At 45.9% G+C, this 20,112-nt stretch overlaps 1 protein-coding gene across 5 annotated transcripts in view; it reads right to left on the bottom strand.

Annotated features, from left to right (window-relative positions):
• The window catches only part of PRDM11 (PR/SET domain 11), an 86,409-nt gene that overhangs the window by 39,636 nt on the left and 26,661 nt on the right, over positions 1–20,112 (bottom strand). The window contains exons 1-4 of one of the 5 annotated variants that reach the window (XM_036891652.2): positions 6,674–7,653; positions 5,427–5,551; positions 4,972–5,075; positions 4,133–4,395 (exon numbers count right to left, since the gene is read on the bottom strand). In XM_036891652.2, the coding sequence (XP_036747547.2) occupies positions 4,133–4,395; positions 4,972–5,075; positions 5,427–5,551; positions 6,674–7,033 (852 nt within the window). In that variant the 5' untranslated portion in view covers positions 7,034–7,653. The other 4 variants (XM_036891656.2, XM_036891657.2, XM_036891655.2 and 1 more) reach the window with 4 other exon arrangements.

Genomic DNA, 20,112 nt, shown 5'->3' with positions numbered 1-20,112 from the left:
ACCCATCCCCAATCTGTCCAGTCAAAACCAATGCTCCCTCTTCCTGCCCCTAGAGCCCTGTGGCTCTACAATCACCAGCAACACTGCCTTGGTGTTACCTGGTTGGTAAGAGGTCTGCACCCCTGCCTTAGGCCCTGCTTCCCGAAGTTGGACCACAGGCTCCCTAAGAACAGAGAGCAGACCTTATGCACCTGTGACTCTAGGAGCTCCCGAGTGCTTGGGAGTTGCTCTGTGTCTGTGAAGGCAGATTGAATTCGGATGGAATATAAGCACATTCACTGCTTCGCTTCCTTAGTCATGTCTGCCCATGAAGGAACTCCCCAAAGCCCCCTGACATCATGCAGAGGCACTATCTTTAAAGGAACACAAGGTCTACCAGGTACCAGCTGTGGGAATTGGGGCCACTTCCTTAACCTCTTCAGTCCCAGGTTCCCTCACCTGAATGAGGCGGGCCCCTGTATCCAAGCCCCTCTCTTTGGCAGCAGACCCACGTGTACCAGTGTGCATCTGGACAGCTCCAGCTCGTGGACACCTCGTGGGCACCTCAAGCTTTATCCACCCCCACCTGAACTTGCCATCACCATTCTCCTCAGCCTCAGTGAAAAGAGGCCACCTCTTTTCACCCCTCCACAGACCCTGCAGCAGCCGTCCCCACGAACACATGCCTCTTCTGGATTAGGATCCCATTGTTGCTACACTGACCTGCTGCACACACAGTGGCTTAGAGCAGCACAGATTTATTCTCTTACAGTGCTGGGGGCCAGAAGTCCTAAAATCAAGGTGTCAGCAGGGCTGGGTTCATTCTGGAGGCTTGAGGGAAGAACGTTTCCTCGCCTCTTCTAGCTTCTCCAGGCTGCCTGCGGTCCTTGGCTCCCAGCTCCTTCCTCTGACTTCAAGGCCAGCAGGACCGTGTCCTCCATTCTTTTCTTTCTGACTCTGATTGTTTATTCATCACGCCTTGTCTCTACTCTACACTCTCATCCATTTTTTTCAGTGGGACTCCTCCCACTTGGCTTTTCAAGGATGTTAAAGTCTCTCTCATTAAAAACTCCTTTGATCTCATGTCTTCCAACCATCACCCTTCCTATCTCCACTCTCTCCTCCGCTTTTTTTTCCTTTTTTTACTGGAATATAGTTGATATACAATATTATACTGGCTTCAGATATACAACACAGTGATTCGATAATTACATACATTACAAAATACTCACCATGGTATCTTCTCCACTTTTTATCTTATCTCTAGTCAAACATCTGGGAAGTGACTACACTGCTATGTAGTGTACTGGTATTCAGGTGGAATGGTGACCTTCATTCCAATAAGGTTTCCATCCCATTACTCTTCAACAGCATTTCTCAGCCCCAGTACTACTGACAGTTGAGGCCAAATCACTGTTGCAGGAGGCTGTCCTGTGCATTATATATAACAGGTTTAGCAGCATCCTTGACTTCTACCTTCTAGAAGCCAGTAGTTTATCTCTATCCCAAGTTGTGACAGCCCAAAATGTCTCCAAACCTGGCCAAATGTCCCAGGGGTAGGGGTGGTAGGGGGAGCACATTGCCCTGGGTTGAGAACCACTGTCTTACAGTAACAGCTCTCGCTAAAGTCACCAAAGATTTCCTTGGCATAAATCCAGTGGACACTTTTGAGCCCTTCTCTTGCTTGGCTTCTCAGCAGAATTTGACACTCTTGGCCATTCTAGTTTTTCCACCTCTCAGGCTGCTCTCTCTTTGTCTCCCTTGCAGGATTGAGCCCCACTTCTGGACCACTAACTGTTGAAGTTCTTCAAAGCTTAGTCCTAGGCCCTCTCCAACTCTCACTCAGCATGTTCTCCCTGGGGGTCACCTCCACACACTTGCCCCACTGACCAACCACACTGTGCACAGATGACTCACAAAGTGACGTCTCTAAATCTCCCTTCCAAGCTCCAAACTCATATATCCAACTGCCTAGTTGACATCGCCACTTGGGTGCCTTGACGTCATTCCAAACTCAGCAAGTCCGAACCAAAATCGGGATCTTTCCCTCAACCGAGTCCCCTCTGGCACTCCCCATTTCTCAGGGGAAGACACCAATCCTAACCTGTCTGGAGAGGAACCCTGCAGGAGCTGTTCTTGACATGTCCCTCCCCCTTACTTGGACTATTTAGTCTGTTCCGAAGTCAAATCTCCTTCATCTCTGAAGCAGTTCACAAACCAGTTCACTTGACTCCATGTCTCTGCCCCTAGCCTAGCCCAAGCCTCCACCATCACCAACTTAGAAAACAACCATAGCCCTCTAACAGGGTGTGGGCATCCATTCTTGACCAATGCCCTCCCCATCCCTATCAGTTCTCCAGCCAAAGTCACCCTTTCAAAATATAAAAGAAACTTCTCATTGTTCTTAAAGAACAAAAAACCCAATTTGGCCCATTGGGCCCTAGATGGTTAAGCCTCCATCTCCTCCTCCTCCACCAGGCCACTATGTTTGCTGCATTCCAGGCACACTGACCTTCCAGTTGATCAAACATGCCCTGCTCTCTCCTCCCAGAGGGTCTTTGCACATGCTGTTTCATCCATCTGGATACCCCTCACCAATCTTCATCTCGTGTGCATTCTCAGGGACAAGGTCTGATCTGGCCCAGCACTGTATCCCCAGGGCCAGTGCAGTGGTGCTTCACACAAAGGAGACCCTCAAAAAGTGTTTATTTAATGAATAATGAAGATCTTCCTATGCCTCACCTGCCTTTCTCTATTGTCCCGGTTCCACTAACTCTGTTCAAGCTTGACTCCTATGAGTACTCTTTGATAATCCTTCCTCTTCAGATCTTTAAAAACCCCTCTTATGTCCATATCCCATAGATCAATAAGTCTTTGGGATTTGCCCCCTAAGTCTCTCTTAAATAATCCCACCTCTAGCACCTGAGTTTAAGACACCATATTTTCTTACCTGAACTCTTGACCTAAGCCTCCTACCTGGAATCCTGATTGTCCACCCTATAACTAACCAAGCCACAGTTCTGCTTGGAAGGCATCAATAGCTTCCCCTGGCCTATAGAGTGAAGGATGCACTTACCCTGGCTCGTGAACTGTAGCATGATGTGGGCCCTCCCTCCCTCTCCTGCTGATTTCTTGCCATTCTGCCTCTCAGGCTCATTGCTGTCACCAAACTGGACTTCTTGGAATTCCTCTCTCTCAACTAGTCTCTTCAGGAAGCACTTTTCCACCCCCCTTCCACTAACTGCTACTCATTCTCTAAGTCTCAGGCTAAAGGAAATTCTGCACAAACCCCTCAAGTAGGCCAAGAGCAATAGTACTAGCTGGATTCATTGCAGGCTTGCTAAGGATAACCATGATCCTAAGAACTTTACAGTACTGACTCATTCAGTCTTCGCCATCAGCTACGATTATCCTGTGACAGAACTGGTGAGGCACAGAGAGGTTAAATGACTTGCCCAAGGTCACATTAGATAGATAGTAAATAGCAAAGTTGGCTGACATAATGAACTTGGATTCCAGGCCCCCAACTCCTGAGCCCTCTGAACACTGCCATTTCCCTTGTTCCCAAAAGATCCAACATTCCCCTTTCAGTAGCAGTTCTCACATGTGCACAGACTTGTCCACTGAATATTCTCTCCACCGGACTGTCCATTCCCTGAGGGCAGGGACCATGTCTGTCTTTTTGAAGAATTTACCTCCAGCCCCTGGCCCAGCACCTGGTATTACTGTTTTGTTTGTTTTTTTGCTGAGTGTCATGCTCTGTGTCCCCACAGCCCCCAGCTCCAAGTCATTCACTCCAGAAAAGGGCTAGCACAAACTCTTCACAAGTGCTACTGAATAGTCCACCAGACACACGTAGGAGGACTCATCGGAAAATCGCCCTGAGTTCTGCCTGGCTGGCTATAGGCTCCCTGGAGTTCCACCACTGATTCAGCCGACTACTGCTAGATGGGCTCCTCAGCATGGCCCTCAGCCACCAAGGTCACAGCCATACAGCCAAGGCAAGGGTATAGCAAGATGCATCATCTACGTGTCCAGAAGTAATGGCAGAATAGCTCTGGGGCCAGGCTGGGCCAGTGTATGGCTCCCCCTGCTGGTTTCCTTCCACATTTGTCAGCACCCTCTCCCACGCCCTGGCTCAGGGGACACTCACCAGCCATGAAAAGAAGCCAGCTGATTTATCTTGGGTGGAGATCTGCCCCTCATAGGGGCCAAAGATGTGGCCCTTGGGGATGACCTCATTTATACATCGCACGTCATTCTCGCCACTGGCTTCCTTGACCACCTCTATGCCCTGTGGGATGGTAAGGGCAGCCCGGTCTGGGATGCCCACGGGCACCGGTGTGTCGGACACAAACACCGGAGGGCCATGGTTCGGGCATTCATCCACAAAGTACTCCTGGCAGGACTCACAGACTGGAAGGATGGAAAGAGGAAAGAAAGCCTGAGTTGTTGTAGGACCCCCATAGAGGAGGCTGAGGGACTGAGGGAAAGCCAACCCTGAGGACAGCCAGAGGCAATGGAGAGCACACTGCAGGGGCCTCAGGAGTCCCGCCCTGGCTCCACCCCAGCCAGCTACAGGGCCCTGAACCTTCAGTAGTAATAACCCATTACCCTCCCTGGGGGCTCAAAGGACACACCTGCCAAGGCTAAGGAAGTCAGCAGTTCCCTTTGTTTCAAGTTTGAAAAAGTAGAAGAAAACACAGCTTTGGAGTCCGGGTTTGAACTGCAACTGTGGGTCTATGGGTTAGGCAGGGTACCTAACCCCCACCAATCCTCAGTGTCCTTATCTGGAAAATGGGACCAATAACAGCCACCTTGGTGGCTACTGGTAAGCTTTAACTGAGGCCTGAACCTGTGTCTGGGACATAATAGGTGGCTGCCTATCATGAATATTATCACTGTATCGCTGCAAATACCCTAAGCAGAGATGGGGTGGGGGTGAGGGGTGAAGGGAGGTGTAGCCCAAGAACAGCCCCCAGCTCCACTTACACCAGAAGTCCACTTGCTGGAAGCTTTTGGGCATGACGAGGTCACGCTTCCCCTTCAGTTTCTTGGGCTCCACTTCCATGGCTGAGGGGTCTGCTCTCCTAGAGCTGGCCAGGACAGGGGCCAGTAGAGAAAGCAAAGAAGCCATCAGAGAGTGAGAGGCTGGTAGGCAGAGAACCGAGGCCCTGGCCAGGAGGCCATGGGATGTGGGTGGGTGGAGGAGCTCCAGCTGGCCTGCTCATTCAGTGCAGGGCCTAGTGGAGAGCCAGGAGTCCTGAGGCCTGGAGTTAGGCCTTCCTGGGCCACTTCCAGGGCCTACGCTCACCTCTGCTCCCAGGAACTGAGCAGAACAAGTTAAGGAAGGTGGCAGGTAGTGGAAACTCTCCCCAGGGTCTCCAACCAACCCAGCCCAGTGACTCCCCACTTTTCCCTCTCCTGTCACCAAATAGGGGCCTCACCAGGGCTGGCCATACTCCTGGTCGCGGAGTGGTGAGCAGACCTCTGTCTTCACCACTGTCACCATATCCCCCATGGCTGCCTTGGTCTGCGCCAAGCACTCCTTCATGTTCTCAGTCATTCTGTCCTGGGTTTGCGCAGGCAGGACCAGCGCAGGAAGAGGATCAAAGAGACAGAGTAAGAAGGGTGAGTGTCGGAGGGGGCAAGCGGGGGTCCCATGGAGTCTGGTTACCCTCCCTGCCATCCCCAGAGGAAGCGCTTGAGAACACAGACAACAAAAACAGCTGTAGCCCGGCCAAGAGGAAATGCCATTTCTATCCTGGGCTGGTCCTGGGGACGACTGGAGCCACCAGTCCCATGGGGTCAGGGGCCAGGGGCAGCTCAGGAGGCACAGCTGGAGAGCACAGTCTGGACCCCAAGACCAAAGGGCAAAGAGTAAGAGGAACCCACAGGAGCCTGGGCACAAAGCTCTGCAATGGGGAGCAGGGAAGAGATCGCCTCAAGTCCAGCTGTTGCCAAAGGGGGAGGGCAAATGAAATGGACCCTCGGCGCCTGGCTGCACAGCCCCTCACCCAGAGGTTGCCAGGGAACGCAGCCAGGCCCGCTTTGCCAGCTCAGAGCAGGTACAGGCGGGGCCTGGGGATCCTGGTGTGGGCCAGCCCGCCAGCCCCCACTCCAAGCCCCACCCCGCTCTCTCAAGGGGAGTCTCCCCAACCCACCGCTTACCGCCCTCCTCCACCACCAGTGAGCCAGGCTTCAGCCCCTCCCTCGGCACCCCAGGGTCCTCATGTCAAGCCCGGTGACCCTCTTCGGGCTAGGGCAGCGTGCAGCTCGGGCTGGGACGACGCTCGGCCCTGGGACTGGGCGAGCAGCGTGTGTGACTCACTACCAGGGGCCCCGCTGGCCACACCCCTGCTCCTCGGCTAATCAGCCCCCTGCTCCCCACCGGGGCCCCAAAGCCGGCGGCGGCTGGGAGGGGTGTGGGGAAACATGATGGACTGCCCCCTCCTCCGAGGCAGCGAGGACGGGGGGCGCACGGAAGGGGGCGGGAGCTGCCCGGGCCGCGCCGAGCCGCCCCGCCCCAGCCAACGGGGCACCCCAAAGCCCCGGAGCTCGCGGGTCGTCCGGTCCGCGAGTCCGGCGGGGCAAGTGTGAAGTGCCGCGGTCAGGCCACGGCGGCGCACAGGCCGAGCGCAGGGGCGGCGCGGAGGGCCGGGGAGGCGCGGGCTGCTCTTTCCCTCTCACCAACCTTCCCAGCGGGGAGCTCCCTGCCCTGCCTGGCTCGGCCCTGCCCAGTGCCCGCCCCCCGTCCGCCAGGCCCGGCATTCCTTGCGGGGGCATGTGGCTTCTTGCCGGCCCCGGGGGCACGCAGTTGGCTGGCGGCCGGGAGGGGGACGCGCAGGGAGCCGGTGAAAGCGAGCGCCAGGGAAGGGCGGCGGGAGGGGGCCCCGCCTGGGAGGAATTCCAGTCCCTCCCGCGGGGCTCGGCCCCCACGCGGGCCAGGGGCGCCGGGCGGGCATCTGGTTTGGGGCGATAGCGCCGAGGCGGTCGGGCCCAGCGGCCCGGGGGGTATCGGAGCAGGCGAACGTGGGGAGCAGGTCTGCAACATGCGCGAGCGGCCCACCGCGCGTCCTCCCAGCCTCCGCAGCTGACCGCACGGCTGCAGCGCGGCCTTGGCCGCTACGGGAGCTCACAGCGACACCCAGCTGGCCTGCTGCGCACCGTGCACGCACCCTACCCCACCTGCGCTGCCTGCAGGGCCGCGCTCATAGCCCACAGGATGACCCCAGCCACTCGTGATGTGGGCAGGGGTTGAAGGTCACCAAGGTAGAAATCTAGGGCTGGAAGATGTCAAGTGACTTGCCCAAGGTCACGCAGTCCATTCCTAATGGAGTCCAGACTGGAGCCTCGGCCTCCTCTGAGTAAATGAGACCCCAAATTTAAGTGTTAGTTTCACGTCTGGTTCACCTCCAAGCAACACCCTCAACCCAGTCGTCTTGCAGAAGGTCCACTGGGCTCACCCTGGGGGGTGTTGAGGCAGCCTACAAGTCCAGCTGCCGGGGAGGCAAGGCCCTATGGATTTGTAAAGGATCATTGAACACCTCCTGCCCTGAGGAACACTTCTCACTTGGATGGGCAACATTCACACGCAACACATCCTGAAGCAGTTCATTTAGTGGCTGGGAGCCTGGGTAGTGGAGGGCACTGCCTGTGTTCAAGCACCACTGACGGTCTATGTTCAGGATGGAATATTTGGGTGCACCCTGCCCCTGCATTCATAAGCATATTCATATATTTAATATACTTAGGCCTAACCCCCACTGTGACTGTATTTGGAGACAGGGCCTGTGAAGAAAAGAAAAGGTTAGGTAAGGTTATAAGATAAAGCCCTAAAAAGAAAAGGTTAGGTAAGCCCTGATCCAATAGGGCTGGTATCCTTGTAAGAAGAGCCGGCAGAGCTCTCTGTCTCCACCAGGTGAGGACAGCGGGAAGGGACCAGAGTGCAGACCCGGAAGAGAGCTCTCACCAGGAACCAAACTGTCCTGCACCTTGATCTTGGAACTTGGCAGCCTTCAGAACTGTGAGAAATAAATGTCTGTTGTTGAGCCATTCAATCTATGGCATTTTGTTACAGCAGCCTATCTAACTTCTCAGCTCCCACTTCTGCATCTGGAAAATGTGGTGAATATTAAATTCTATCATAGACATTGCTGTATTAAATGGAGAGAGATGTCCGTTAAATGGAGAGGGTTAAGCAGTCTCTACACATCCCACTGAAGAATGCTGATAAAGAAGGTGGGTATGAGTGAGAGGTAGCTTTGAATTCTATTGAATTGGATTTTTAAAATCAACCATTTGGAAATCTGGATTATTAGAAATAGATTGCTTGGGACCATTTTGCATTGGACTCTCCTGCTCTGGTCCTTCTGCTTTCCACTAGGCTCACCTATATGCATGCCCTACACTGCCAGCCTGTGAACTTCCTGTGTCCTCCATCTACAGCACATCGGAAAACTCCTGCCCATCCTTCAAGCCCTCCCTGTATCCCCCACCCCCATAATACCCTCTTCTGTCCCATTTCGATTTCCTGATGGCACTTGCCACAATTACAGTCTTTTGTTAGCATGACTAATGTGTGTTTCCCATAATAGATTATAAGGTTGTCTATGCAGAGGGCAGGCCCTTCTGCTCACCACTGAATTGCCAGTACTTGTAACAGTGACTGACACCAGGGCAGAACCAGTGAAAGACAAGCAAGGTGGTAGCGCATAACAGTGCGGAGACACCCACTGTCAGGGTCACGCGCTTGCAGGAATGATACCTGAGAGGGAGCACCTCCTTAACTTCAGCACCCTAGCTGACTTGCTTGTCCTCCCTGGTCTCAGCCTTGCATAGCACATAGTATATTCTCAATAAGTATTTGCCAAATTACTTCATGAGCAAAAGACCCATGTTATAATTCACTGTCTCCCTCTAATATGTCCCGCTGGCCCCACTGAGAATCTCAACTCCAATTCTCCTTGGGGTGCTCTCTCAGTGATCTCTGCCAGGCCAGGTGGGAAGCTGGCATTGAGGGGCAGTGGGGTATGGTGGAGGGTGAGGTGGGCTTAGATTCATGAGGCCTGGGGCTGGAATCTGATAAGTTGTAGGGTAGAGGCTGTGAGCACATGCACATCACTTAAACTCTCCAGGCCTGTTGTCTTCCCTAGTAAAGTTGAAATAGTCTTAACTGCCAGGTTATCCCCATGAAAATAAGTGAGGTAAAGGCTGGGCAAGGCCTCGGAAAATGCCCAGTACTATGGGTTTGTAAAGGATATTTATTAAACTGGCTGCCCCGAGGCAAGGGAGTGAGCAGGAAAAGGAGAAAGGAGAGAGGGGGGTCGAGGGAAGAACTAAAAGGGGAAGGGAAGGAGAGGAAAGAGGGATACAGGAAGAGAATAAAGGATGGAGGGAAAAAAGGAGAGAAGAGAGGAAAGGGGAGAAAAAAGGTGGGAAGGAAAAGGGAGACAGGGGAAAAAAGGCATGCAAACATTTTTCTAAGCCTTAAATGGTCACAGGAAAACCATCCCCTTTTGAGAAAAGCATTCATTTGTACCTCAGTAAAGTATCTATGGGCCACTTCCTTTCATGTCATATTTTTCATTTACATCCCACCTTTATCACATAAAATATTTTCTATGATTTATAACACAAACTCATACTCTTCAGGACAGTTGAATAACCAGAGACTCATGGAGAAAGAATGGCACCAATTACACCAAGAATCTGTTATAAAATGGCCAGTGACCTAGCTTTCCACTCAGTTCTAAGCTTCCTGGCAGCTAAAGCAAAAAAGGGAAACATGATGGGTTACAGGTTCATTATTTGACACCTATTTATTGACTGTCTGCACTATTAAATTCTCTCCATTTTTGGAGGAATCCAGCTTGCCTGAAGAACCAGAATCAAGCTTCCCATGCATGACTGATGTGCATTACAACTCCTTTCTGTGTCTGTAAAGGAGGCCATGAGGGCAGGGAGGGAGAAGATGGGATGTGGCAGGACCAAAAGAGCTTCCATTTGGGAAGAAAGAGAGAACATGAGCTGTGTCCTTCATTGGGTCCATCTGAGCAGGCGCTATAAGACCTGAGCCAGGTGAAGCTCCAGGAACCATTTCTGCAGACAGCTCTGGCCCTGCTTGCCCAGTGAGGGGCTGGGGGAGGGGTGGTCAGCATGCCTCACGGAGAACTCCAAGCTTTTGGCAATGCTCCCTCTCAGCTGGCTCCTCTGAGTCTGCACACGCAGAGATTAGGCATGTTGCAAACCCAGCAATGAGATGCAAACCCAAGAGGAGGGGGCAGAATGCAGCTCAGGAGCCTGCTGCTCTGTTTCCACTTTTGGCAGGGGACCAGGGTCCTGGAATGCCCAGTACCAGTGTGGTCAGAGGACTGGGTGCCTGTGCCCATTCAGCTACCCTAGAGGCTGGCACCAGGAGAATGTGACAGGTCTGCTCGTGTGCCATCACAGCATCCTCTATCGTTTCCACTGATAACAAAGGGACAGGAGATTAGGGGGCTGGCCCAGGTCACACCCTGATATGGACTGGGCATCCAGAGCCCTGGGTTTTAGTCCTGGCTGTGCCGTAAGCTTTTAAGGTGACCCTGAGTGAGTTCCTGCTTTGCTCTATGCTTCAGTTTCCCCTTCCTGAAAAATAAGAGGTCCAATATGATTCTTAACAGTGAACCATGGGAGTGATGGAGGGAGAGCATGGAACTCTTTCAGGGAGTCATGGAATTTATATGCCCAGCAAGCCCTGTCTAGAGAAAGAATAAACTATATGCCTTGGATTTATATATGACACATTTGCAAATGTAGATATTTTTGTGATGAACAAGATACATTTATTAAAAATTATTACTGAATTCATAGAAGCCCTAAGTCACCATGTATTTTGTTAATCAAGTGATACCAGCACAGTCATTCAGTCATTCATAAGCTGTGTAACCTTGAGAAAATTAATTAACCACTCCTATCTCAGTGTCCCTTCCAATGGGACTGTTATCAGAACCTATCTCACAGGGCTCTTTTACATAGTATAATACTGGGCATATAATAAGGACACTATAAGTATCAGTTCTTGTTATGATTCATATTATATATTATTTTAAAAGTATAACAAACCTCACATTGGTGAAAATTTTTGACATTAAAAGAGGGCTTTCACAAGCAGTTAGTACCCTTACTAGGGAAACATTTTTAATTCATCTACACTATAAAGATGTTCATCCTAATAGAAAAAATGAAAAAATAACATAAAAAAAGGCATTTGCAAAAGACAAAAGCCAGCATGCTTTATGGGAAACCACAAAACTTTAATACCCAAATAAATATAATTTTAAATAAACAAATATCATTTTCCTCTATTAAATTGGCAAAGATTAAAAGTGTTGATAATATTCAGAGTTGGCAAGACTGTGGGGGAAATACCTACTGGTTGAAATATAAATTAGTATAATCTTTCTAGAGGGCAATTTGGCAACACATATCAAAAAGCCTTGAAATAAGCAAAACCTTTGTTGGAGCAATCCCCAATCTAGGAATTTATCCTAAGGGCATAGTTAAGTTGTGCTCAAAGAGTTACTCACAAAACTGTCCTCTGCAACACTATATTTAGTAGTAAAAACCAGGAAACAAATCTCAAAAACGGGAGATAAGTTAATATAGAGCTTACAATGAAATACTAGATGGCCATTAACAATGTTTTAGAAGAATATTTACTGACATGGAAGTACATGCTTAACATATTGTTAAAGAAAAATGAAAGCTATTAAGTGAAAGAAGACCACTTGAAAGGACACATACTGTATGATTCTAACTATATGACATTCTGCAAAAAGCAAAACTAGGGAGACAGTAAAAAGATCAGTGGTTGCCAGGGGCTGGGAAGAGGGAGGGATGAACAGGCAGAGCACAGAGGATTTTTAGGGCAGTTAGAATACTCTGTATGAAACTATAATGATAGATACATATCATATATTTGTCCAAACCCATACAATGTACAACAGTCCACTGTGAACCTTAATGTAAGCTATGGACTTTGGGGTAATGATGTGTCAGTGTAGCCCCATCAGCTGTGGCAAATGTACCACTCTAGCGGGAGATGTCCATAGCAGCACAGGTTGAGTGTGCATGGGGACAGGTATATGGGAACTCTGTGCTTTTTGCTCAGTTTTGCTATGAAACTACATATGTCCTAAAAAATAAAACCTGTTTTTTAATGAAAGTTTTGAAATGATAGATACAAAATAATCCCATGAAAAATATATATAGTTATATGGATTTGCACACAGATCTGGAACAAAATATTCTGGGGTATCACTTGTGATTAGTTGTGTGTGGGGGTGAGTGTTAAAAAGAAAGAGTTTGTTTTCTTCTTTTTGATTATGAGACAAAACATGTCACTTAAACATTCTTTATAGGAATTCTTTGTACTTGTTTAGTTTAGAAGTTGCTAGAGAAGAGAGTATCTAAGATTCTTCCCTTTTTATCCACTTGTCATTAGATGCTGAAGCCCAACCAGCTGGTTGAGAGGAGTGAGGAATCCAAATTAGAGATTGAGTACCAGGTATATGAGTGGGACCCGATACATATTTGATGAACGAATGATTCAGACAATCAATTGATCAATAAGGGCCCCAATATTTCTACCACATAGCACTTCCATTTAATTTTATCTACTGAACACACTGCATGTGTTATGTAATAATTCATTCATTTTCCTAGTTTTTCCCTTACACACAGGTTATGTGATAACTAGGTTTAAAACATTTGTTAGTTGCTATCATTCTAAGCAAAAGCAAAGCAATTTGGTACTCTTGTTCACTTTTCCTGCTGATGACACGGAGCTGTACAATACTCAGGCTTCTTTATGTTTAAAAAATAGCACAGTGGATAGAATACTACACAAAAATGGGAATGAACAAACTGTAACTACATACTATCCTATGGAGGCATCATAACACTCAGAAAATAGATGAGACCCTCAAAGAGTACATACTTTATAATTCAAATTACATGAAGTTTAACAAATAGGCAAAGCCATGGTGTTGGAACTGTTAGTGGTTATCTTTGGGATTAACTAGAAAGGAGCAGAACAGGGGTCTCTAGGGTGCTGGTCCTACTCTATTTCTTGATATATTGAGCTATGCTTTCATAATATGTGCATTTTTCTATATGTATTTATACATGAATAAAAACAAAGAAAAATACCTGCAGAGACCCTACGGGCAAAGAACTCCGATGGGGGAAATGCCAACCCCATCCAGACTGATTTTTGTAGCTGGGTGGACAGGGTTCCTGCCAGTTCTGCTCCTGCCCTGGTCATGGCAAATCAGCAGACTGGCTTTCAGACCTTCATCTGCAGAGCAGTTTCCAAGGAGCATCAGAGGTGCAGCTGGCTGGGGGCAGAAGAACATCCAAGGTGGCCCCTCCTTGCCGAACCTTTTAAAGGTACTAGATTGACTCCATCAGTGGTAAGACTTTGAAAAGAAATGGTTGGGAGAAGCAGTGTAAACGTTTGTGAGATGAGTGGCGAAGGTGGTCAAGGGTGGCACCTTACTTGTGTGTTTGCTTCTCACAGTGGCCATTGCTGGTGGCTTACCTGAATCTCATTGCCCTTTCTTCCCCACTAACGGAACTGGACACTGTTCAAGGGCTACACCTCCCTCACAGGACCTACTGAGATTTAAGAGAAGCTGAGCCTACCCTCAACTCCAGGGGTGGGCTCAGATTAACTTAAGCCAGTTATGGCAATACCATCTCCCTCCCCAATTATTAGATCATGTGCAGGACCTTTAACTGATCAGCATCTGACATTGCCCTCCAAGGTCGGACAGTTGGCCTACTTAGGCCCATCAAAGGGAAGGGAAGGACTTTCATTTCATGACTTGAACAGGAAAGCACGCAGCCATTGTTGTAAATGGCAGTCATGCCCTGCAGAGACCTGCTTGGCACCCTTAGGGTGAAGCTAGCATAGCAAGAGCAGATGGAAGGTGTGCTATAGTAAGAAACATATTTGGTCTTTGTCCCCAGTTCCTGGCAGAGAGATCCTAAAACCCTTAGAATTTCCTAAGTGATAGGAATGTCTTGTTATTTATAAGGAGCCCTTTTCTATCCCACCTGAGTTTATGCCAGTGAGGTGACTTAGAAAGGGTTCCCTAGATAGCCTCAGGATGGCGCTGGTCACCAGGAAGACAAAGTGATTAGGAAGTTAGAACTTCCAGCTCCACCCTCTGACTTTGGGAGGGTCAGTGGGAGGGGAGAGGAAAGGGAGGGAGCCTGGAGATTTAGCTCCACAAAAACTCTTTTTTTAAAAAAAATTGATACATAATTGAGTACATTATATTAGTTTTAGGTGTACAACATAATGATTAGATATTTGCATATATTGTGAGATGATCACCACAGTAAGTCTAGCCAACATCTGTTACCATACCTACTTACAGAACTTTATTCTTCTGATAAGAACTTTTAAGATCTACTCTCTTAGCAACTTTCATATAATACAGTACTATTAACTATAGTCACCATGCTGTACATTACATCCCCAGGATTTATTTTACAACTGAAAGGCTGTACCTTTTGTCTCCCTTCACTCATTTCACCCTCCCCACACCCTCTGGCAACCACTAATCTATGAGGTTGGTTTTTGTTTGTTTGTTTTATTCCACATATAAGTGAGATAATACAGTATTTGTCTTTCTCTGTCTGACTTATTTCATTTAGCATAATACTCTCAAGGTCCATCCATGTTGTTGCAAGTGGCAAGATTTCATACTTTTTTTATAGGTGAATAATATTACACTGTGTGTGTGTCTTTATCCACTCACCTGTCAATGGACACTTAGGTTGTTTCTATAACTTGGCTATTATTTTTTATTTTTTATTACAGTATTATTGATATACACTCTTATGAAGGTTTCACATGAAAAAAAAATGTGATTACTATACTTACCCATATTTTCAAGTTCCCACCCATACCCCAATGCAGGCACTGTCCATCAGTGTAGTAAGATGCCAAAGATTCACTATTTGCCTTCTCTGTGCCACACTGTTTTCCCCATGACCCCCCACACCATGTGTACTAAACATAATACCCCTCAATCCCCTTCTCCCTCCCTCCCCACCTGCCCTCCCACACCCCTCCCCTCTGGTAACCACTAGTTCCTTCTTGGAGTCTCTGAGTCTGCTGCTATTTTGTTCCTTCAGTATTGCTTTACTGTTATACTCCACAAATGAGGGAAGTCATTTGGCACGTGTCTTTCTCTGCTTGCCTTCTTTCACTGAGCATAATGTCCTCCAGCTCCATCCATGTTGTTGCAAATGGTAGGATTTGTTTCTTTCTTTTGGCTGAATAGTATTCCATTGTGTACATGTACCACATTTTCTTTAACCATTCATCTTCTGATGGACACTTAGGTTGCTTCCATATCTTGGCTATTGTAAAACGTGCTGCGATAAATGTAGGGGTGCATATGTTCTTTCTGAATCTGAGAAGTTGTATTCTTTGGGTAAATTCCAAGGAGTGGGATTCCTGGGTCAAATGGTATTTCTATTTTTAGTTTTTTGAGGAACCCCCATATTGCTTTCCACAATGGTTGAACTAGCTTACATTCCCACCAGCAGTGTAGGAGGGTTCCCCTTTCTCCGCATCCTCGCCAGCATCTGTTGTTCTTAGTCTTTTCAATGCTGGTCATTCTTACTGGTGTGAGGTGATATCTCCTTCTGGTTTTAATTTGCATTTCCCTGATGATTAGTGATGTGGAGCATCTTTTCATGTGTCTGTTGGCCATCTGAATTTCTTCTTTGGAGAACTGTCTCTTCATATCCTCTGCCCATTTGTTAATTGGGTTATTTGCTTTTTGGGTGTTGAGGCATGGAAGTTCTTTATATATTTTGGATGCTAACCACTTGTTGGATATGTCATTTACAAATATATTCTCCCATACTGTACGATGCCTTTTTGTTCTGTTGATGGTGTCCATTGCCATACAGCAACTTTTTAGTTTGATGTAGTCCCATGAGTTCATTTTTGCTTTTGTTTCCCTTGCTCAAGGAGATGTGTTCAGGAAGGAGTTGCTCATGCTTATATTCAGGAGATTTTTGCCTATGTTGTCTTCTAAGAGTTTTATGGTTTCATGACTGACATTCAGGTCTTTGATCCATTTCAAGTTTACATTTGTGTATGGGGTTAAACAATAATCCAGTTTCATTCTCTTGCATGTAGCTGTCCAGTTTTGCCAACACCAGCTGTTGAAGAGGCTGTCATTTCCTCATTGTATGTCCATGGCTCCTTTATCGTATATTAATTGACCATATATGGTTGGGTTTATATCAGGGCTCTCTAGTCTGTTCCATTGGTCTATGGGTCTGTTCTTGTACCAGTACCAAATTCTCTTGATTACTGTGGCTTTGTAGTAGAGCTTGAAGTTGGAGAGTGTAATTCCCCCTGCTTTATTCTTCCTTCTCAGGATTGCTTTGGCTATTTGAGGTCTTCTTTGGTTCCATATGAATTTTAGAACGATTTTCTCTAGTTCATTGAAGAATGCTGTTGGTATTTTGATAGGAATTGCATTGAATCTACAGATTGCTTTAGGCAGGATGGCCATTTTGACAATATTAATTCTTCCTATCCATGAGCACAGGACGTGTTTCCATTTATTGGTATCTTCTTTAATTTCTCTCATGAGTGTCTTGTAGTTTTCAGAGTATAGGTCTTTCACTTTCTTGGTCAGGTTTATTCCTAGGTTTCTTTTTTTTTTGATGCAACTGTGAATGGAATTGTTTTCCTGATTTCTCTTTCTGCTAGTTCATCACTCATGTATAGGAAAGCAAGAGATTTCTGTGTATTTATTTTGTATTCTGCAACTTTGCTGAATTCCGATATTAGTTCTAGTAGTTTTGGAGTGGAGTCTTTAGGGTTTTATATATACAATATCATGTCATCTGCAAATAGTGACAGTTTGACTTCTTCTTTACCAATCTGGATGCCTTGTATTTCTTTGTTTTGTCTGATTGCTGTGGCTAGGACCTCCAGTACTATGTTGAATAGAAATGAGGAGAGTGGGCATCCTTGTCTTGTTCCCGAACTTAAAGGAAAAGCTTTTAGCTTCTCGCTGTTAAGTATAATGTTGGCTGTGGGCTTGTCATATATGGCCTTTATTATGTTGAGGTACTTGCCCTCTATACCCATTTTGTTGAGAGTTTTTATCATGGATGGATGTTGAACTTTCTCAAATGCTTTTTCAGCATCTATGGAGATGATTATGTGGTTTTTGTCCTTCTTTTTGTTGATGTGGTAGATGATGTTGATGGATTTTCGAATGTTGTACCATCCTTGCATCCCTGGCATAAATCCTACTTGATCACGATGGATGATCTTTTTAATGTATTTTTGAATTTGGTTTGTTAATATTTTGTTGAGTATTTTTGCATTTATGTTCATCAGAGATATTAGTCTGTAATGTTCTTTGTGGTGTCTTTGCCTGGTTTTGGTATTAGAGTGATGCTGGCCTCATAGAATGAGTTTGGAAGTATTCCTTCCCTTTTATTTTTTGGAAAACTTTAAGGAGAATGGGTATTAGGTCTTCACTAAATGTTTGATAAAATTCAACAGTGAAGCCATCTGGACCAGAGGTTTTGTTCTTAGGTAGGTTTTTGATTACCAGTTCAATTTCATTGCTGGTAATTGGTCTGTTGAGATTTTCTGTTTCTTCCTTGGTCAGCCTTGGAAGACTGTATTTTTCTAGAAAGTTGTCCATTTCTTCTAGGTTGTCCAGTCTGTTAGCATATAATTTTTCATAGTATTCTCTAATAATTCTTTGTATTTCTATGGTGTTCATAGTGATTTTTCCGTTCTCATTTCTGATTCTGTTTATGTGAGTAGACTCTCTTTTTTTCTTGATAAGTCTGGCTATAGGTTTACCTATTTTGTTTATTTTCTAGAAGAACCAGCTCTTGCTTTCATTGATTCTTTCTATTGTTTTATTCTTCTTGATTTTATTTATTTCTGCTCTAATTGTTTTTATGTCCCTCCTTCTACTGATTTTGGGCCTCATTTGCTCTTCTTTTTCTAGTTTCGTTAATTGGGAGTTTAGACTGCTCATATGGGATTGTTCTTCTTTCCTGAGGTAGGCCTGTGTTGCAATATACTTTCCTCTTAGCACAGCCTTCGTTGCATCCGACAGGTTTTGCAGTGTTGAAATATTGTTGTGATTTGTCTCCATATATTGCTTGATCTCTGTTTTTATTTGGTCATTGATCCATTGGTTATTTAGAAGCATGTTGTGAAGCCTCCATGTGTTTGTGGGGTTTTTCATTTTCTTTGTGTAATTTATTTCTAGTTTCATAGCTTTGTGGTCTGAGAAACTGGTTGGTACAATTTCAATCTTTTTGAATTTACTGAGGCTCTTTTTGTGGCCTAGTATATGGTCTATTCTTGAAAATGTTCCATGTGCACTTGAGAAGAATGTGTATTCTGCTGCTTTTGGGTGTAGAGTTCTGTAGATGTCTGTTAGGTCCATCTGTTCTAATGTGTTCTTCAGTGCCTCTGTGTCCTTACTTATTTTCTGTCTGGTTGATCTGTCCTTCAGAGTGAGTGGAGTGTTGAACTCTCCTAGAATGAATGCATTGCATTCTATTTCCCCTTTTAATTCTGTTAGTATTTGTTTCACATATGTAGGTATTCTTCTGTTGGGTGCATAGATATTAATAATGGTTATATCTTCTTGTTGGATTGACCCCTTTATCATTATGTAATGTCCTTCTTTGTCTCTTGTGACTGTCTTTGTTTTAAAGTCTATTTTGTCTCATACAAGTACTGCAACTCCTTTTTTCTCCCTATTGCATGAAATATCTCTTTCCATCCCTTCACTTTTAGTCTGTGTATGTCTTTGGGTTTAAAGTGAGTCTCTTGTAGGCAGCATATAGATGGGTCTTGTTTTTTTATCCATTCAGTGACTCTATATCTTTTGATTGGTGCAATCAGACCATATTCACTTAGGGTGATTATGGATAGGTATGTACTTATTGCCATTGCAGGCTTTAGAATCATGGTTACCAAAGGTTCAAGGTTAACTTCCTTACTATCTAAGAGTCTAACTTAACTCACTTAATATGCTGTTACAAACACAATCTAAACGTTCTTTTCTATTTCTCCTCCCTTTTCTTCCTCCTGCATTCTTTATATATTAGGTATCATATTATGTATTCTTTGTCTATCTGTTGATTGACTTTGGGGATAGTTAATTTAATTTTGCATTTGCTTAGTAATTAGCTGTTCTTTCTTTACTGTGGTTTTATTACCTCTGGTGACAGCTATTAAACCTTAGGAACACTTCCATCTACAGCAGTCCCTCCAAAATACACTATAGAGAGGTTTGTGAGAGGTAAATTCCCTCGACTTTTGCTTATCTGGAAATTGTTTAATCCCTCCTTCAAATTTAAATGATAATCTTGCCAGATAAAGTACTCTTGGTTCCAAGCCCTTCTGCTTCATTGCATTAAATACATCATGCCACTCCCTTCTGGCCTGTAAGGTTTCTGCTGAGAAGTCTGATGATAGCCTGATGGGCTTTCATTTGTATGTGATCTTATTTCTCTCTCTGGCTGATTTTAATACTCTGTCATTATCCTTGATCTTTGCCATTTTAATTACCATATATGTTGGTGTTGTCTTCCTTGGGTCCCTTGTGTTGGGAGATCTGTGTACCTCCATGGCCTGAGAGACTATCTCCTTCCCCAGACTGGGGAAGTTCTCAGCAATTACCTCCTCAAAGACACTTTCTATCCATTTTTCCCTCTCTTCTTCTTCTGGTACCCCTATAATGCGAATATTGTTCCATTTGGATTGGTCACACAGTTCTCTCAATATTCTTTCATTCTTAGAGATCCTTTTTTCTCTCTGTGCCTCAGCTTCTTCATATTCCTCTTCTCTAGTTTCTATTTGATTTATCACCTCCTCTACCGTATCTAATCTGCTTTTAATACCCTCCATTGTGCTCTTCAACACTTGAATCTCTGACCAGAATTCACTCCTGAGTTCTTGAGTATCTTTCCTTTCCTCCATGAGCGTGTTAATGAATTTTATTTTTAACTCCCTCTCAGGAGATTCATGAGGTTGATGTCATTTAAATATTTCTCAGGAGTTTT

The sequence above is a fragment of the Manis pentadactyla genome, chromosome 9 (assembly GCF_030020395.1).
Source record: "Manis pentadactyla isolate mManPen7 chromosome 9, mManPen7.hap1, whole genome shotgun sequence".
Taxonomy (NCBI): domain Eukaryota; kingdom Metazoa; phylum Chordata; class Mammalia; order Pholidota; family Manidae; genus Manis; species Manis pentadactyla.
The sequence above is the reverse complement of the archived record's forward strand: the minus strand, read 5'-3'. Positions and strand labels throughout refer to the sequence as shown.